We start from the raw sequence: 20,533 nt of genomic DNA on the forward strand, positions 1-20,533 counted from the left end.
TTGAGATACTAAGTCATTATTTTGAGATAGTATCTCATTATTTTGAGATACTAAGTCAATATATTGAGATACTATCTCATTATTTTTGATTTACTTAGTCAATATATTGAGATAGTATCTCATTATATTGAGACACTAAGTCATTATTTTGAGATACCAAGTCAATATATTGAGATACTAAATAATGACTGTAATGTAAGTATAGTTTGGTCAGGATCACTATTAACTCTCAATTTGAAAATCTATATATTGAGATACTAAGTCAATATATTGAGATACTATCTCATTATTTTGAGATACTATCTCATTATTTTGAGATAGTGGGATCTTTTTTGGAAATAGGCTTCCATAGTATGGGCAGATATTAACAATAAGCAATTAAAGAATGTACATTATAGACAGTTTCCATAATATATACAGTATAGGCTTGAAATGTACAGTATAACCAGAGATTGAACATGGACAGTTTCCAGTTCAAATCCCACCCCACATCAATGGCTGGGGTTCCCCTGAGCAAGGTACCTAATCCCTATTGGATTACATAGCTTCGACAACACCAACAACAACAGAGCACCTTAAATAGACACCAAGCACCATGCAGTCATTAGTACATGTTGTGTTCTAATGATGCTATCACATAGTTCCAAAGAAAAAAATGCATATTTTGATACAAAATATGAATATTTTAAATATGTATTTAAAATACACACCATCAAAAATACTGCCCATCAATGTGTAGTGCATGTAGTAATAGGAAACTACTGTATATATAATAATATGACTACATGATGAACTGTATGACTGGATTTGTATCGGCATTAATAATATTTAAAAACAACAGTAAGCAAACCTCTCCATACACTACATTTCCCGTCCACCACTGCGGTTTAAACCCCCGCTGAGGTGGCTTTGTGGGACTTCAAGTCCTCATCCCTCCGTGTACAGACGCCATTTGCTGAGGCTCGTACAGCGACAGAAACTGCATTTCCCAGAATGCTTAGCGGCCGAACGCTGACTGTTTGGGCTCATCCTTGACCGGAGTCAGACTGGATCTGTGTCTGCTGCAGACACCGGGATAATGGAAGCAAATCTCTGCGCCGCCCAGTGTGAACTTTTTTGGTGAGTGTCTAATAAGTCAACCATAGATTTAATGTTGTTTGTTTAATTAATATTACAGCGTGTTGTAGCTGAAAAGACAAGGGCGTGTCTAAATGGACCAATCGTTCCCTAGCTCTCGTAGAGATATAGAAGTGTCCTCTACTAAACATTGATTTTTCATCCCCATGAATTGCTTCATCATATCATGAAGATGTGAGGAGGACCGTGCGCTCTGCTCCATGTCGTCCTGGTTGGAGCTGAGCATGGCGCAGGAGGAGGAGGAGGACACACACAGCCTGCAGGCGAAATTTGCTGCTGCAGTTAAAGTCATGCGGAGTTTGCCAGAGGATGGTGATGATAACTTCTTTTTATTATTATTCTCCTCTTCTTGTGTCTGAATGATAATAATAATATTAGTGGCTGCTGCAGTTGTGGCTGTTTACACAGTGACTCCAGGTGACTGACCTACATGCAGGACGTGTATGGAGCTGTCAGTGTCACTGATAAAGGATTAGAGCTTATTATCTCAGGTCTAATAACAAATGCTGTTGCTCTTTATTTCATTAGATTTATTGATTGATCGTATTCATTTTGTTTTATTCTATTTGGAAAAAGGACACTGCACAATAATGCTAATTTACATAAACACGTGTTAGTGTGTAGCCATTGGATATTAATACATTTAGTTATATTTCCATGTATTGTTATTTGTTTTGTTTTGTTTTTTTATGCTTATTGTATTGTGCACTGACATACGGTAAAACAGGGGCAGATATTATAAGATTTTCTTCTTCTTTCTGCTCGTTTTCATTCTTTTCTGTTGTTATTTTCATTAGAAAGATTTGTTTCAAGTTACCTGGCACACTTTACATCCAGACTGTCAACACAATTATTACTTTTTCAAGGTTTTTTGTATAACAACAATGAAACTAAAAACTAAAGACAAACTATGTCAACACTATAGGAATAACATGATAAATACATTAAAAAAAATAGCATGACCTTCTTACCTCGTCTTATAATCTGCATAATATAACCATGTGTGTATAATCAGCCGTCTTCTTTTCTCAGGTCCTTTCCAGCCGTCTGACGACATGATGCTCATGTTCTACAGTTACTTTAAGCAGGCCACCATGGGGCCCTGCAACATGCCCAGACCAAGTGGCTTCTGGGACAGCCATGGAAAAGCTAAATGGCAAGTCGTATGTCGTCTCTATGCATTTGTGTGATAGTTGTATGCCGTTCCAATGTCCACACACGCACACATGCAGAGAACATGCAAACTCCATGCAGAAAGGCCCTTCTTTTCCGACTGCTTGCTTGCTTCAAAGGCAGGAGGGTAGTTGTATTCCACACAGAAGAACGCCAATGTCACTGGCTCCTGAAATCCTGCAGAATAGGCATCACTTAAGTCGGGCGGTGGTGACTTTGCTGCGACATTTGCTGCTTATTTTCAGTTTGTTCCATGTTCTTTCCCCTCTCGTAGTTCAACTCTGACTTTGTGTTGCCAGGGATGCATGGAGCTCTTTAGGAAATATGTCAAAGGAGGAAGCCATGAAGAATTATGTTGAGGACATCCAGCTGGTAAGTTATTTCTCTGAGCTGAATAGAAAAGGATAACAGACAGAGAGATGTTTCTCTCACTGTAAATGTCATATGTCATCATCCAACTCAAAATCTAATCCCAAGTTGCCCCTGACGGCTGTAACAGCATCATGTGACACAGGTAGATTCATTGTATGAATGTAAGGGAAAGGATCAGAATGGGGGAAAATGGTAAAAAAAACACGGACTATTTAATATTGTGCATGATGACCATGGTAAACATGAGTCTGCACCTGCTAAACATCAACAACAGTGTGTTTGCTTAAAAACAGCCTCACAGAACTACACTCTTAGAAATAAAAGTGCTAAGTAGAACCATATCACTTTTTTCGGCTTGTCCTCATAGGAGAACCCCCACCAAGAACCCTTTTAAAACCCTTTATTCAGGAAAGGGGGTTTAAAGGGTTCTCTGGATCAAAATGGTTCTTACTGAAACCATATGTGTTACCAAGAACCCTTGAAGAACCCTTTATAAACTGAATAGAATAGAAAGCTTTGATTGTTATTGTACAATACAGGAAAATGAGTATTGCTACACTGAAAACAGTGCAAAAACAGAATAGTCATGCAGCATATACACCAGGAAGCCTTTATTATATATAAAATACTGTATATAATTCTCGTTGCCTTGTTTACTTGTGTGACATGTCGAAAGAAAGTGGTGCCATATTCTCCTTATCCTTTTTTAAAATCACAAACTTCATTGTGAGGACTTAACTTCAGATTTCATTCCCCAAATATCTGGAACAAACTCCAGTGCTTTTTACTGCTTTTTAAATCTTGCCTGAAAGCTTACCTGTTTGCCACTGCGTTTAAATAAAAATGAAGTGATCAGCACTGCTTTACAGTTCTAACTCTAACTCTAACTCATTACCGGTGGTCAGATTTTGGAGACCATCCCCATTTCGGATGAAGTCTCCGACCTGATACGGAAGCTGGGAAACTTCTACACCGTGGTGGACGGAGGTGAGGAAGAAAATGAAGAAAATGAAGTGAGCAGGAGATTCTTCACCAGGCCTTTTGCAAAACATGCAGGTAATGAGCGTGTGCAGAGACTTCCCTAACATCACCTAACACACATACACTACCGTTCCAAAGCTTGGGGTCACTTAGAAATGTCCTTATTTTTCAAGGAAAAGCTCTTTTTTTCAATTAATATATCATTAAATGAATCAGAAATACACTCTATACATTGTTAATGTGGTAAAAGACTATTCTAGCTGCAAACGTCTGGTTTTTAATGGAACATGTACATAGGTGTATAGAGGCCCATTTCCAGCAACCATCTCTCCAGTGTTCTAATGGTACATTGTGTTTGCTAATCGCGTTAGAAGACTATTGGATGATTAGAAAACCTTGAAAACCCTTGTGCAATGATGTTAGCACAGTTGAAAACAGTTTTGCTGGTTCTTTGACAATAGAAAAATCATTATTTTTAATCTTTTCAATGTCTGACTATATTTTCTATTCATTTTGCAACTCTTTTGATGAATAAAAGTGTTACTTTTAATGGAAAACACACAACAATTGTATAGGTGACCCCAAACTTTTGAACGGTAGTGTATCTAATAAGTAAATAGCATACAAGTGGGCTGCTGCTCTGTCACAGGTCATATAGAGACATTTCTTTTTTCCCCTCTTTATCTTCAGATGAGCTCGTCAAACCATTTCACAAACCAACAATGGAAGGCAAGTCTTCTGCAGCTTTGGAAATGGTAGATTTGTCCTTGTGGTTGAGTTTGTGTGCGCTCTACACCTTGTTCAGTCATGCTCGTTGTGCTCTAGATGTACCAAATGTGCTTTGTATGTTTGCTGTCCATAGATTTGCATAACTCTTTGCAGATTCTTTGATCACAAATTAACCATCATTGCCCCCCCCCCCCTCACTGCTCAGGCTATGGGGATCTATGGGATGACATTCAGAACCCTCAAGAAACTAGTGAGGAGGAACAGGGAAGTGAAGCAAAAAGTCTAATTGAGAGAAACGAGGAGTGTAGTGATTGCAGGAGAAGTGTGCAAGAGGAGCGTGGGCAGGAAGAAGACGAGGAAGACGAGGATAAAGGTACAGTCAGTAGTTGTAGTCAGCTGTGGTGTAGTTAGTTGTGTGTGTTGTGTTGTGTAGAGGTTTTACACATTTATCCAGCAGAGGGAGCTGTTGTTTTACACAATTCAAAGGGTAAGGCTTGAAATACCCTCCTTCACAGTCTGATTTCTTTGTATTACACAATTAATTTTGTCCATTTCTTCATTGTTTGTGTTTCTGGACTGTTTGTCAGTTGCCCATAAATCTGAAGAGTAAACGGTTGGTGTAGTGGTTAGCACTCTTGCCTTTGCAGCAGTTCGAGCCCCGTTTGGAACAACTTCGGAACAAGGGCCTTTCTGCAAGGAGTTTGCATGTTCTCCCCGTGTGTGCGTGGGTTTTCTCCGGGTTCTCCGGCTTCCTCCCACATTCCAAAAACATGCGATATGGGGATTAGGTGAATTGGTCACTCTAAATTGACCGTAGGTGTGAGTGTGTTAGTGAATGGTTGTTTGTCTCTATATGTGGCCCTGCAATGGACTGGCGAACTGTCCAGGGCGTACCCTGCCTATCGCCCAATGTCTGCTGAGATAGGCACAGCACCCCCCGCGACCCTCTGGTGGAGGAAAAAGCGGTAGATAATGGATGGATGGATGGGTTAAAAGCCATCAAAGACTACCTTGCACACTGTAGCATAGCTTTGTTGTTTTTATCTTTTATTGTCAAAGTCAGTTAATGGACAGGGAAATATGTGATATGCCTCCTAGCATAAAGACCGCATAACACCTTCTTTTTATGCCTTCTCGTACTATTTCTCGATTTATTCCCCTGCGTCAGCCTCGACTCCAAATCGGAGGCTGCTGATGGTGGGACAAGAGGACAAGAGGTGGAGGTCTGACACCACAGGGTCCACCGGCAGCATGGAGCCGAGCATGTCCTCCTTCACCAACGGTACACACAGCTCTCTCAACAGTGAAGTGGAGGACGAGGAACTGGCCTGTTCCATCGAGTCTAGTGTGCAGTACAGCCCGTATGTGCACTTTAATGGACACCTGAGTGGTAAGCCTGCAAATATAAATACGAAATGTGTGCCTTTTGTTGTATTCACTGTGTAAATTATTAACAATTAACACTTTGCTGCAACAAAATGAATGGTGACTAGTAGAAGGTATTGGTGTGAGAAGACATGCAAAACGTGGACGTTGTTTTCTGGTTGCAAAACAAACTCCTTCCTAAAAACATGTCAGATTTTGAAAATGGAGATTCACAGATGTCACCTGTAACCAGGCACCTATTGAACGATACCAGTTGTCAAGTGCTTATAAGTGATTTATCATCTCTTTTCCTCTAAATTGGAACAGAATTTACAAAAATTTACATCATGTTCCGTTGAAGAATTCCTGAAATTGACGACTGAGCCCTTTAACCTTTGTTATAAATCAAGTCAAGCTAGTTAGAAGTTATTAAGTATGTATTCCTATAGTGGGAGCTGAATATTTTTCAGTTATGGTGATGCATGATAAGGAACGTAAAAAGCTAACACCATGTTCTGCAGTGAACCATGTGAAAATGTCTCACCCACCGCGAGGACAGCCTCTTCACTCCCACCTCCCCGCCCCAGACAGCGCAGCTGCTGCTGATGAGCCACTGCCTGCCTGGTGTAGCGTGATAAATCGGCGAAAATTAAAATTCCTCCAAAAGATTTGAAAATCAAGGATGCACACCATCGGGCCATGCCCAACCCATATCCAAAGTCTTAGGACGATCTGACTAAAGGTCAGCGAGATATTCCCGTCACAGACACACAAACAGACACACAAACACAACTTGCTTTATAGATAGATAATAGTCTATTTAAACTGAAATTACCACCTGGTGGTTAATTGCTACTTCCATCCTTCTTCCTTGACTTAATTTTTCTAACTGGAAAACTATATCCATTTTTTATATTCAGTCATAGAAAGGTGTAAAAATCATCCGGCTTCTTCTTTTCTATTGTCCATGTAACTAGAGATAATTAATTGTGTGTTTTGCACCTTTTAGATCATACTGACGCTCTTCCTGAGAAGAACCGCCGATGCACAGATTCTGACAATGAGGAATTCTGTGACTCAATGGAGCATCTGGCCATGGAAGAGGTGTGATGTCTGTCCAACACTAATCGGCCTTAATCCTTATCTTGTAATAGTTATCAAAGTTGGGGGGTTTGACTGTCCCTCCCTTTTTTGTTCCTCAAGGGGGCGTCAACGTCAAAAGCTCGGCCGCCTGGATCGGGAGCTGCCCCAGTGAATCAAAATGATCTTTGGTTTGAAAGCAGTGCCACCCTGAATAGAGCCGAGGACCAAGCACTGACAAGGGATTCTTACGGGTTCGATTCAAGCCAACGCTTATCAAGAAGAGGGAGAGGTAAGTCGATACTGACGCTGCATCCCTTACTCTTCACAGATGTGCATTTAAAGCTGCAGCTGGCTGGTTTGCACATTGTTGCAATCACATCCCAAGAAGTAATAAATCTGATAATAAAGTTTCCCTTGTAATAAAGACACTAAATGAGTACAAAACCAAACTAAAACTGAAGGAGGAACGAAGGTTTAAGTGTCTGTGGAGGGCAACATTTAACCTGTTGGTGTACAGCCTGCAGGAAATTATTAGGAGAAGAAGAAGAAGGGGTATTGTTGAGTTGCGTGGGCTAGACCATCTCATTTCTCACAGTGTCCGAATTCCGTCTCCTGCACGTCGCTGCACACTTGCACTTAAGACACAGCTACTGACAGTGGGAATGGTTGTACGTGCTTTCTTTTAACAGGCTTTAAATTACAGTGAAAAAAGCTAAAAACAACCCTATGCAGTACAGTTTATCCCAAGGCTGTAAGGTTTTCTCTCAGCTCACTCAATTTACTTTATGCTGTTAGTTTCATTGATCAATAACACCAGAAAACACCCAGCCTACTGCATCTCTAACTCCCTCTATAGTATTCAGTTGAATCATTGGGATGAGTTGAATTACAGCTTTGTAAACCTATCTCACTCCCCCGCTCCAGTTTCAGGTTCTCGGTCATCCAGGGCCACCTGCAGCTCTCACTGGGGTGTGAGTGCAGACGCTGCCGGCTGTTGCGTGTCACGCAGCAGAAATCCCGTCAACGAGCAAATAGCCGCAGCTCTCTTGCGGCTGCAGCGCGACATGGCCAACGTGCTGCACAGGCTGCACACTCTGGAGATGCTCACTGGGACACAGGTGACAAGGGTTTTGGCTCAATTATGATGGTGACGTCAGCTGTTCTGTCCAGGCAACGTTTAACTGTATTGTTATTGGTCTGATATGGTCACAATGTTTTCTTTAAAACATTTGTGTTACTTTTTCATAGTGTTATACAGTCTTTTTTTCACTGTATCTAATGTCTATTTTTGCATTTTGAACATATTTTAACAACACTGCGGTGATCATCGAGGTTTTTGTCACTTATATGGAATTTTCATACTATATACTATATATACTACTATACTATATTGCATTATATCACATTGTGAACATCGATAGTGCAGCATTGTCATAGTTGTAAGCACTCATGATCATTTATTCCCCTTTATAAAAAATACTCATACGTCATTATAATGACAGTATCTATGAATTATAAGCATACTTTAAATGCATTTGAATATATTTTAAGACATTAATTAATATTCAGAATGCTTTATTACATAATTATTAGTGACTTATAATGTCAAGTTTTAATACTCAACATTTGGTCAGAGCAAAGTACTGCTTTTAGCGGTTATACATTATAATCATTTTATCACTGTCACTAAATGATACAAGGTGATAATAACTCACTCTAAATGTAGTTTTTGGTACTTGTAAAGTATTGAAATACCTGTTACAGATATAATTCATTATAAGCTGGTTATACGTCACTGTAAGCACTTATTGTTTGCTTAAAAGACAAAGAATTCAACAGCATTGAAAAAGCTGTAAAATTAACTTATAAACAAATGGTGGAATAACACTGTAACTGACACACATTACTGTTTAATTTGCATCATAATGACTTGTGTACAAACTGTCACCTGCTCTTACTTACTTTTCCTTCAGCTACATGTGTATTAAAATGTATTTTAAAAAAGCGTTTTATATGATTTTTTGTATTTTCAGTCAACATCATCTTCACCAAGGCAGGAGGGCTCTCTACCTATAGCACGAAAGGTCCTTCAAACTGTTATCATCCTGCCGTTTATGATCAATAATTGTCTCATTGAGAAACAAACAGTCCCCTTCAAACCAGGTTCTCTGTCTTTTTATAGATACTGAGACCGTCTTGGTGGTCTTTTGACTTCTCTCCACTCACAGTGGTGATGACTGCTCTCTGGCCTCTGATTGCCCATTGGCTTTTCCAGCTGTACTTGCAGCGAAGGAGAAGGTGAGCATATTTCTCTTTTTTTAAATAAAAATAAGAAAGAGAATAATTTAATTTGTATTGATTACTCTATTTTTTTTTTACATAATTTTCCTCTCCTAGGAAAACCCCCTGAATTTTCTGAGCCGTCAACTTCAGTGAAAAAACACAAAGCTGGAACACAGATTGTGGCTTGTTTTATGACTTGAAAAGTCATTTACATAATGCACTGGGACACCCATGGAAGAGGAAAAGCTACCACCAGAGAAATGAAGTGTAACAAAAAGACGGTCACAAAGGCCGTCGCTATGCACCGCAGCATCATGACTTCATGGATTATGTTGGTAAGAAAGGGAGAGCCTTTAATGCATTGTAGATGCAGACACAAATATTGATATGGTCACTAGGTTGTCTTATTTATAACCCACTAAATGAGTTAAGAATCACCATTGTAAATGCCACTAACTTTATTTATTGCAAATATTGCATATATTTTCTTTTTCACAAGTATAAAGAAATATTTTATTCTGATGTTTTCCGGTAACGTGTGTTTGTGTAGGAGCGTTTGTTTTGAGACCAAATAGACATGCTGTAAAGTATTTGTGTGTGTTAACAGGAATGTTATTTTGTGAAATAGCGTCGCCAGATTGGTCTGAAACAAACAAGATAATCTATTATAAATAAACGTGTAAACATTCCCGTCTCTCGTTCGCTGTACAGTAGAAAATAAGGGGAATGCTAAGTTTAAGCAAGGTTTCGTTACGGTGCAAGTGTGACGTGTCGTGCAATAAACACATCTTGAAACAATCACATTTGTTGCAGTGCTTTGTTGTGGATGCTCTCTTCAGACATTCATTTTGTCATATAAAATGGAGTTTGATAAATGGAATCGTAGCTGATCAGTCTGACATCACTTTGCAGCCCTTTTTACATATATATACGTGAATACATACACATACAGTGTGTTTTTATCATGGTTAATGCACCACTATGTAGAAGCTATTTAACCACGATGATATTTACTGTTATGAGTTTTAAAATGTACTGTTTTACAAAAAACAAAAAAAAATAGTAAAGCACAATATTATTTAATTATTAAGATGTCAAATTATAGTTATTTACTTGCATCCCTGAACAGAAACATTAGTTTTAAAGTTTAATTTCTGATTTCTCACAGAAGAAGAAGCCCAGTGAGCCGGCGCAAATTTGGGCATAAAACGGTGAATTTGGTTTGTCATTTTTAGTTTTAAACAGGTTTTTGAAGGATTTCTAAAATATTTATCAGTTCCTTATGTGTTTTTTTCTTTATTTATATGAAAAATGAGAATGGTAAAATATAATTTAATGATTTGTAGTATATGGAGCAAATATTAAAAAAGAAATTAAAAAAATATCCCAAGGTGAAAAATCTTAAAATATAAAACGGATTGCTACCGATTATAAACAATAGTTGGCGAATAATTTGGTCATTGTTACAGCCCTGATCGGAAAATAACTGACACAAGACAAGTCAGACAAGTTATGTTAGTGCCTTTTTACAGGTTTATCATTGGATTACATCCATGCGCTGAGGTCACATCCGGTTTACTTTCCGGAAGTCTGCAGTGAGTCAAGCAGGGGCAGAAAGTTAAAGTGAAACAAACGTGGAGCTTTAAAACTCTCGGGGACAGCTGTGTAACTTTGGCAGCTTGACGAGCACCTGGTGCCGCCGAGAGTTCGTCATGTTTTCCCTGTCAATGACGGTCCAACCCCAGGTAAGACAGACAGACAGACAGCAGGTGCTACGCCGGAAGAGCTAATGTTAGCATTGTTGTTGTTTTGGTTTTGAGTTATGCCCAAACTGCTAGCACTAAGCGCTTTTGTCGCTGACCTCTCTGTTATGGATTCGTGATTTGAAACACTTCAACCTTCACTACAACCTGTAGCTTTGCCTTTAAATAAGCACAAGCAAAGACCCGCAGTGTGAGTCGTTGACTGTGTAGAACTAGCTCAGTGGAGTTCTGAGTGTGTCCTTAGCTGTCAGGTGGGAACCTGCGTCAGTGACTGACATGATTAACGACTGGACTAATGCTGCGTATGTTCGTACAAATCAGTTTCCAAACCAACAGTTCCTTAGATTAACTACAACTACAGATTTCTATTTATCTCTCAGTATGGCGCTACACGTTTTGTAACTCTAACTATGTTGGTCTAAATGCAGTGAAATGTCCCTTTTTTGCATTTTCACAAATAGTTTAAATATTTCACAAATCAGAAATAGTGTTTTGAAGAATCTACAGTCTCTCTGGGGCTATCCTGTCCAGGTTTGAAAATGTTTTGATCTGGACCTGGTCTAATGTGATCTGGATGCAGACAAAGCAGTGAAATGCCCACTTTTGCATTTTAACACATAGGTAAAATGTTTCAAAAACCAGAAACTTTGTATTGATGGATGTACAGCCTCTCTGGAGCAATCCAGTCCAGGTTTGGCAAGTCTTAAGTATAGAGGTTTTTGATCCAGACTTGGCCCAATGTGGTCCAAAATGCACTATAACAAACCAAATAAAAGTGGTGGGCGTCGGGGCAGGAGTTCAGACAATGTTTAAGTTTATTTCAAATGCCTGAAATGCATGGCCAAAGCAGTAAGAGGTGAAATAAACGGAGGATCCAGTGTCAACGTGGATTTGGTGTAAAATATACCACGTGTGAAAGTTGTCAATCTTAACAACTCATTACAGGTGACGGTTCCCCTCAGTCACCTCATCAACGTCCTCCACTCCCTGAAGAACTCTGTGGGAAGCAGCAGCAGCAGCAGCAGCATCAGTGCCACATGCAAGTCAAGGAAACACAAGGATCATGTGTCAGACTCGGAGCTCCACTCCACAGAGGTACGAGACAGCGGGAGGAAACACAAGGTACAGTGGTGTGCGTGATACTGCAGTATTCCAATATCAAGTAAACACACGACTGCTATCACCAATACTAAATTCCAGTACAGATGGGATTTTTTTTAATGTACAAAAGTAGGGGTTGATGTTTTATGTAGGGGAGAGCCCTGTGTCTTGATTTAGGAGGTAAATAAATCGACAACTTGCTTATTCCGTTGACATTTTCAGGACCATTTAAAGATGTGTTTACACTATTTATTAGTATTGTATGTCAAACCCCAGGACAGATATTAAGCTCAGTTTTAAGGTAATTAAAATTAATTTACTAAAATTGCACAACATAAAATTTTAGAGATTTAGAAGATTAATAGTCAAATATCACTGAACAACAATGCTTGCCATGCTGTTTTTTTTCGTTCAGAAATAACTATAATAAAGGCTGCAATGATTAGTTAGTTAATCATTTATTTATCAATGAATAATTTAAATTTTTAATAATTAGAGCAAACTCTCAGATTTTCCCGCATCTTGAATGTGAATATTTTCTTTGCTCCATGTAGCAGAGAAATCATGATAAGTTAATAATTTTGGTTTGTCAAAACAAGACATTTGAGAATGAAAATATCTGTTTGTTGCAACCCTAAATATAATATGCACTTTAACTGCAGATTGTGCAAATGTACTTCATGGAGTAGCCACTGAGTTCAACTTCACAAGGAGTAAAACACTCCTTTCTGTTGTTTTGTGCAGCCCATGTGGAACCTGCGGGAGCTTGGATTATCAGACCTGGGAGCACAGCAGCTCAATGAGCTTGTGAACTGCGTGTTTCCAAGCCTGCGCATGCAGGAGCGCGGTCAGACGGCGTGGAGGACCTCCCATCTATCCACTCATTCCTTTTTCGACAACAAGCATGGTGAGGACGTTTACATTATGCGATGAACAAGCCTGCCACGCTTTGTGCTACCCATGCCCTGACTTTGATGACACCTGGTGTAGCTATCTGTTTTCAGCAGAGCAGTTTGTAAGACATTTTAAACACGTGTATGTGTGTAATGAGAAAGCCACTTTCCTTCTGCTCTCAGGGTTCTCTTGTTTTTCCACAACAAAGTCAGCTCCAGTTTTTTCCAGACAGCATCCTTCACCTCTTCAGCACATCTGCACAGAGCTTCAACACTGGCCAGGTATTTATTGTAATAATCTATCACTTATCCTAAGCAGGGCCAGTGCCACACAGCAGCACAAAAAAGACAGCAAGTCAGTAAGAAGATCGATCACTGGTTCCAATCCTAGTTCCACCGAGGGCCTTTTTGTGTGGAATTTGCATGTTCTTCTCCCAAAAAAACATGGTGTTTGCTGATTAGGTTAATTGTACACTCTAAATTGTCCATAGATGTGAATGTAAGAGTAAATGGTTGTTCATCTCTGTATGTTCAGCCTGTGATGGCGACCTGCCCAGGGTGTACCCCACATTTCACCCTATGTGAGCTGGGATTGGCTCCAGCAGCCTCACGATTATCATGTGTAGCACATAGAGACACTGGCCACAGTGTGACTGGGGTGATAGGACTTCAAAAATATGATGTTTTGTGTGTGTTTTTAAAATTTAACATTATATATTTACCTGTTTATGCTCATCTAGTGAAGTCATATGCTGTCATTGGCGTCTTATTTATTACACATCATATAATATCTGTCTCTCTATGTCAAGTGTTGGTCCAGAGCAGGGGCTTTAAAACTTTAAGGAAAACCAGACGCCTGCAGTCCTTTGACCGCCCCGTGGAATCCGAGGGGTTTACGCCGTCTTTCATGAAGGTAGGTACTTTTACATTTTAACATTTAACAACTAAGACTGTCTGATGTTTTTCACATGAGAAGCATGAAGGGTGGTTCGTCGCTGTTCCTGCGTCGAGTTCTGTGGCTCTGTGAATCCCGCCTACCAATCTCGCCTTGTGCTGCAGGGTTTGCTTTCACGTGACAAGGGGGTCGAGGTGGAAAATTTAGACGGCCTGTTGAAGAACAAGAACGTTCCTAATGGACAGCAGGATGCTTTCAAGAGGGGCTTTGCTGAGGGTTTCCTGAAAGCGCAAGCCCTGACACAACGCACACAAGGTAAGTTTAAGCACACGTTGAAAGGCGATTAGTAATTTCATCACACGGCGAAACGGAAGAGATGTCAAATTTTCCTGTGATGTTTCAAATGCTTCAGACTCTCTGAGGAGGACTCGTCTCATCCTGCTGGTGCTGCTTCTTGTCGGGCTGTATGGCATCTCCAAAACCCCCTTCCTATCGGGTACATGCTCCTTTTCCTTCTCTGAAGTTCCTCCAATATCATATTAGTATTATTAACGATATAGTCCAACATTATTCTGCTTTACTAACCCATTGAAAATGTGTTTTAACACTTGGGTAACACACAATCAGCATTAGTTAAGCATGAATACATATTGAACTCATCATTTATAACGCATCAATACTCATTAGCGTTTAGTTTATAAACACAGTTATCAATGTTTTACTCATTTTACTAATGCTAACAGTGTGTACTTATTATAAAGTGTTACCCAATAGGGTATGTGTTCATTAACCACGCGGCAGAGTGTGATTTCGAGCTTTAATCTAACCATTGACAGTGCGGTTCCGAACCACATCAGGCCTGGACTCGGCGGTGGACCCGGTCCATATGAAAAACGTGACATTTGAGCACGTCAAAGGAGTGGAGGAAGCAAAGAATGAGCTGCAGGACGTGGTGGAGTTCCTGAAAAACCCACATAAATTCACAGCGCTGGGAGGAAAACTGCCGAAAGGTAGAATTACCCAGATTCCTAAATAATCTCTGTTCACCTGTAATGATAAGTATTAATTCTGTTTTCGTATCACTTCCAGTTCCTACTTGTAATTTGCCTCTCTGTACTTAGGTGTCCTGCTGATTGGCCCTCCAGGAACTGGTAAGACCCTACTGGCCAGAGCAGTGGCCGGAGAGGCTGATGTTCCATTCTACTACGCCTCTGGCTCAGAGTTTGATGAGATGTTTGTTGGAGTGGGAGCCAGTCGCATCAGGAACTTGTTCAGTGGGTTTTTCCTTTCCATTTTTATGCCCAAATTTATCTTTAATTTCCATTTACATCCTTACCAGACAATTTAAAGTTTTAAAATGATTTGTATACATGTGAACAGTATTGTTTATGTCATGTTTTTTTTTCCATAGGGGAGGGCAAAGCTAATGCTCCCTGTGTGATCTTCATCGATGAACTGGACAGTGTGGGTGGGAAAAGAGTAGAGTCGCCGATGCATCCTTACTCCAGACAGACGATCAACCAGCTACTTGCCGAGATGGATGGGTAATCTTTGAAGTTCTTATTTGCATTTTCTTTTTTGGTTCGTTCAAAAGTTTGGGGTCACTTAGAAATGTCCTTATTTTTGAAGGAAAGGCATTTTTATTAATGAATATAACATTAAATGAATCAGAAATACACTCTATACATTGTTAATGTGGTAAACAACTATTCTAGCTGCAAATGTCTGTTTTTTAATGGAATATGTACATAGGTGTATAGAGGCCCATTTCCAGCAACCATCTCTCCAGTGTTCTAATGGTACATTGTGTTTGCTTATCGCGTTAGAAGGCTATTGGATGATTAGAAAACCCTTGTGCAATGATGTTAGCACAGCTGAAAACAGTTTTGCTAGTTCTTTTGCATATTTGTAAATCTGTTTTTGAGGTAAGAATGAGACGTAAAGACATCCATTTAAAGTAATGTAAAGTACAAAGTTCCTAAACTGCTAGTGTCACCTTTTAAAAAATATATATTAATACAGTATTTATTAAAACGGTATATAAACAGTTTGGTAACTGATTGACATGCAGCCTGTTATCACATTGTAGGTTCAAACCAAATGAAGGCGTGATCATCATCGGAGCAACAAACTTCCCAGAGGCTTTGGATAAGTACGTTTACGTCCATATCTTTTCTGGGCTCATTTAGAAAGTCATTGTTTTCAACCTTCAGACAAACTGAGCTACTCTTTCAGTGCACTGGTGCGTCCAGGACGCTTTGACATGCAAGTGACTGTCCCCAAACCAGATGTGAAAGGACGCACAGAGATCCTCAACTGGTACCTGAGGAAGATTAAAGTGGACCCAGGTGTGGATACCTGTAATGTACAGTATTTAAGCTGCATTTGAATGTTTTTGATTGAATCGTCTAAGAATAGTTGCTATTTGCTTTGCTCAGTTGTAGATAACTGTGTGGTTGTTGTTTTTGTCTGTGCAGCTATTGAGGCCAATATTATTGCCCGGGGCACGGTTGGCTTCTCGGGTGCTGACCTGGAAAACCTGGTCAACCAGGCAGCCCTGAAGGCAGCAGTTGATGGCAAAGACATGGTCACATTGAAGGAGTTGGAGTTTGCCAAAGACAAAATCCTCATGGGTGAGAAAAACTTTGCTAGAGTAACAACATTTACCACAGTTTTTCTTCCCAATTCCTATCTTATATGGTTTTTTTATATATATACCTCATTCCTTCCTCTCTTCTTCAAGGCCCTGAGAGGAGGAGTGCAGAAATAGACAATAGGAACAAACGCATCACAGCTTATCATGAATCGGGTCATGCAATTGTAGCTTACTACACCAAAGACGCCATGCCCATCAACAAGGCTACGATTATGCCCAGAGGCCCAAGTCTGGGACATGTAAGAACACCAGGAGCTTATAAACTGAGCATATTTAAATATGTCACCAGCTCTGCTGTTAATCATCTTCCTTTTTTTCCCCTGTCTTCCTGTTCCCAGGTGTCTATGCTTCCAGAGAATGATCGCTGGAGTGAGACTCGCTCTCAGTTACTGGCACAGATGGATGTGAGCATGGGTGGACGTGTGGCAGAGGAGATGATCTTTGGCAAGGAGAACATTACAACCGGTAGGAAAGACTGTGTCTGTGTTTGTTTGTGTATAGGAATTAGCTTTAACGCTTTTAATTAGCAGGAAACCTCAGTCTGTGTATGCATGAAAAGACGATAACAAGCGAGCAACTAAGGGGAAACTTTACATTGCCATTCATGTGCTCAACAAACACATTGATAGACAGACCTTTGGCTTTCCAGGATATCTTTTGTCACCCTTTTCCACAGCCATTTAAACCAGTGTCCAAGAACCAGAGCCTCAGTGTTTTTGCAAATGGTTACAGTACTATGTTTGGCTTGAAGTGAGCATAACATGAGGAAATTGTTTCCAGGGACCAGTGAGTAACACATCTTGAAAATGATTGAAAAGGGTAGAGTTGATGATTGTATGTTATTTCTTCCTTTACAGGAGCGTCAAACGACTTTGACAGTGCTACAAAGATCGCTAAGTTGATGGTGACAAGATTTGGAATGTGTGAAAAGGTAGGTGAACCTCAAAGGATGAGCTGATAACAGCACTGTCAGTCTTGTTAGTTTAAAATGTATACATGTTGACATGCTTACATGTTCCCAGCTGGGTGTGATGACCTATATGGACATGACACGACAAAGCCCAGAGACGCAAGCTGCTGTGGAGCATGAAGTCAGAGCGTTACTGAAGGTTTGTGTGACCTGTTCTCACATTTCTCTGAATAAACATTAAAAAAAACAACTCAGCTCCTGTAATAATATTTCTAAATATGTTTTCTCTGACTTTTCTGCAGGAGTCCTACGAGCGTGCTCAAGCCCTGCTGAAGTCTCACGCCAAGGAGCACAAGAAACTGGCAGAAGCTCTGCTCATGTATGAGACACTGGATGCCAAAGAGATCCAGCTGGTCGTGGAGGGCAAGACCCTGGAGACGAGATGAAAGCAGCAAGGAAAGCGACAGAGAGGCAGCAGGGAGGGTGTTGTAAGTAAAGAGCTCAGGCATTAACCGAGGAGGAATGGACTCCAGGAGCCTGTATTCAGACCTGGTTTTAACAGCCATCCTGAGTGGTCCAGTCACATGTAGACCTGGCATTGTGGCGGTGGCTACATGTGATTAGATCTGCTTTCACCATGCTGTATTCAGATACACACTGATGTGTGAAACACCCTTGTCCTCATAATGTAGTAGTTTCTTTGCATCATGATTGATGTTCATCATAATTTGCAATCGGATTATTCGCACTTTTGTTCTGTCCGGTGTGCAAAGACCTTTAGAACAATAACTCAAATACACTAGCTTTGGCGATAGTAGCTAGAGAAGTCTGAATACTCGCTGAATGTAGCGACAAAGTTGCTAAATTGAACACTGAAATGGCTGCAAGCTGTGTTCCATCAATTCTTCAGCACACAGCCCCGCTAGAGTTCCGTCAGCCGCGAGTGGTTACTTCTTCCCGGGAAAGTTTTTGTTTGAGTAATTTCGGCGGAAACGTGACAGGTAGAGAGGAAAAAACGATTTGGAGGTAGTTGAGTGATTCTGAGCGCTACTCATGCTGCAGTAACATGAAATATGATTTTTAAGCCCGGTGTTCATCAGTGTTTTTGTGATATTATTGAGATTGATCATACATATCTCTGCTCAGGAATGTGGCCACATGTGAATGTGGTATTTGTGATCAGATCTGAAGATGCACTCAAGACACATTTTAGTTTAGTCCCAACCTTATCTTTGTTTACATGTAACCACGGATCACTCAGGATGGATTTACAGCCCGGATCTGAAAGGGTTCTAATCCTCTTGACAACATGTGGGACAGTGTCATGTCTTCATGCTGTCTCCATCACAACAGACTATTCATTCAGTCATTATTCCTCTGAAAATCTACTTTCTTATTTGTAACATAAACATGTTTTTTTTTCTGCTTTTGTTCCCGCTCACATATTGCTCCAGTGGTAATATGTAAGATTAGGGTTTAGAGACTTGAGGTTGCCAGGTAGTTTGACAACCCCACATGAATTAAGAGACTTTGCAAGGAATTAAACTCATACTTTTTTCTCCACAACACAAACAGCTTGTGTTATTATCATCCATCAGTTGTGTAGGGTGTGGTATATGTTTGAAAAGTCCTCTCTGTTGCTTAAAGGTGGCCTTTTGGTGGAATGTACTGTAGCTGTATATTGTTTATTTTTGAAATCAGGAGTGTAAAAAGTCAAAACACCTCTGTCTCAGCGTTTGGGATAAGTCAGGGGAAAGAAAATGAAACTAAACTTGTGCAATCTTTATGTCATTAATGTCATGTATGGTTTGTGTACAGATTGAAGAGAAACTGCTGCGCAGCCTCAAAGGTCATGCACACAATGCAAGCTGCTGTCGGATCTTTAGGATTTAAAAGTGGAACATTGGTTTAATTTATTAAAATGCTCTTTAGTTTGCTTTCAGAAAAGCCTAGGAGCACAAATATATATATTTTTTCTATGTAATCTGTGGAAGAAGATGTGAGAAACACAAATATTTCAGTGTGACCTCTCTTAATTAAAAATAGCGTGTAAGAAGAGACACTTGTGGTAATGTGGAGTGTCTTCATTTTAAATTAAATTGTGAAAATCTTTAATTTACTACAAAGTGTGGCTCAAGATTACCCACTGTTGTTTCCCCTATATCATAATAATGTTACTTCTCCGATGCTCCAGGGTGAATAATCTGTTGCTGTTATTTTACCCACGGTTATTTGTCTATATGTTTGTCGTGTGATGGGAACTTTGTAAATAGATGTATAGTAAAAAAAATGCTTTTATGCTGCTGTGCACACTGAATGGTTCTTTGCTGTGGACTCGCAGAAGTCTGTCGACGCTGAAGACGATGCTTTACGAATGTATGTGCAGCTCAAAGAAATAAAAAAATATGTCTATGACTCAGTGTGTACTGCAGATTTATTTATTTAAGAAAGTACAGTCGTACAAAATGACAACACACACGCACAATATGACAGACTTGCGTACAAATTTACACCTTAGACATAACTCTATTCTGTAAAAATGTATATAAATGCAGTAAAAGATGGTAGTAGCACACTAATATGTATCAACTTAAAACTAGACAGTAGAAATTAGTAAATAGTGCAATAACTGACCAGGTAGTGAGTCCAATGGCTGATTTAGCTGTTTTTTACCTGTACAATGTGATATCAGAGGACCAGGACTTGGCTTTATGGGAGTTCTTTGCAGTCTTGATTGTGGTGATTTGCTGCTAATTTGTCTTCAAAACACAGACTGAGAAGAAATCCCTTATAAAAGTAGTATACACAGTATATACAGTACAACACAATAAGTAAAAGGGTAGTTCAGGCCTTTTGAAGTGTGGTTGTATACGTGTGGTGTCATAAATCTACAGTAACTTAAGAATATGTTCACCTTTTAAAATCTAGATTCAAGATTCAGCTGGAAACTGACATCTGTAAAGTGGTCACTCTACTATTTTTTTTTTTTTTTTTTTTTTTTGTATGTTTTTCATTGGTATGTTCATGCTTTGGTTTAATGTTTCATGAAGTTGTTTTTATACCGTGTGTTTTTAATGCTGTGTGTCTGTAATGCTTTTATTTTGGAAGGCACTTATGGGATGCTGTCAAGGCCTGTAGATGTAAAGTACATTACATTACTGCGCCAAATTCCATAAAGAAAATCAATTTTTT

At 39.7% G+C, this 20,533-nt stretch overlaps 2 protein-coding genes across 4 annotated transcripts; both read left to right on the forward strand.

Annotated features, from left to right (window-relative positions):
* Positions 1 to 1,337: 1,337 nt before the first annotated feature.
* Positions 1,338 to 9,250, forward strand: LOC310926775 (acyl-CoA-binding domain-containing protein 5-B-like; the record flags this gene model as incomplete). The annotated part of the gene is made up of 13 exons (XM_083888962.1): positions 1,338 to 1,449; positions 2,170 to 2,293; positions 2,610 to 2,682; positions 3,588 to 3,738; positions 4,354 to 4,392; positions 4,598 to 4,765; positions 5,561 to 5,782; positions 6,767 to 6,861; positions 6,961 to 7,129; positions 7,765 to 7,958; positions 8,874 to 8,924; positions 9,023 to 9,138; positions 9,238 to 9,250. 13 exons carry the CDS (start codon positions 1,338 to 1,340, stop codon positions 9,248 to 9,250), a joined length of 1,527 nt encoding a protein of 508 aa, XP_083745088.1.
* Positions 9,251 to 10,731: 1,481 nt separating this feature from the next.
* On the forward strand, positions 10,732 to 19,747 carry LOC310926975 (ATP-dependent zinc metalloprotease YME1L1-like). 3 transcript variants are annotated; one of them, XM_083889202.1, is made up of 18 exons: positions 10,732 to 10,868; positions 11,832 to 12,008; positions 12,732 to 12,894; positions 13,064 to 13,162; positions 13,690 to 13,793; positions 13,940 to 14,090; positions 14,188 to 14,271; positions 14,612 to 14,785; positions 14,897 to 15,049; positions 15,187 to 15,319; positions 15,865 to 15,927; positions 16,011 to 16,123; positions 16,253 to 16,408; positions 16,519 to 16,670; positions 16,770 to 16,896; positions 17,289 to 17,362; positions 17,454 to 17,540; positions 17,644 to 19,747. In XM_083889202.1, exons 1-18 carry the CDS (start codon positions 10,836 to 10,838, stop codon positions 17,785 to 17,787), a joined length of 2,187 nt encoding a protein of 728 aa, XP_083745328.1. In that variant the 5' UTR covers positions 10,732 to 10,835; the 3' UTR covers positions 17,788 to 19,747. The 3 variants fall into 3 exon arrangements, with proteins under 3 accessions (XP_083745328.1, XP_083745329.1, XP_083745330.1); XM_083889203.1 differs by having other exon boundaries at positions 14,633 to 14,785; XM_083889204.1 differs by having other exon boundaries at positions 11,832 to 11,981.
* Positions 19,748 to 20,533: the final 786 nt, after the last annotated feature.

This window comes from Microchirus variegatus (genome assembly GCF_963457635.1).
Source record: "Microchirus variegatus genome assembly, chromosome: 5".
Lineage (NCBI taxonomy): Eukaryota > Metazoa > Chordata > Actinopteri > Pleuronectiformes > Soleidae > Microchirus > Microchirus variegatus.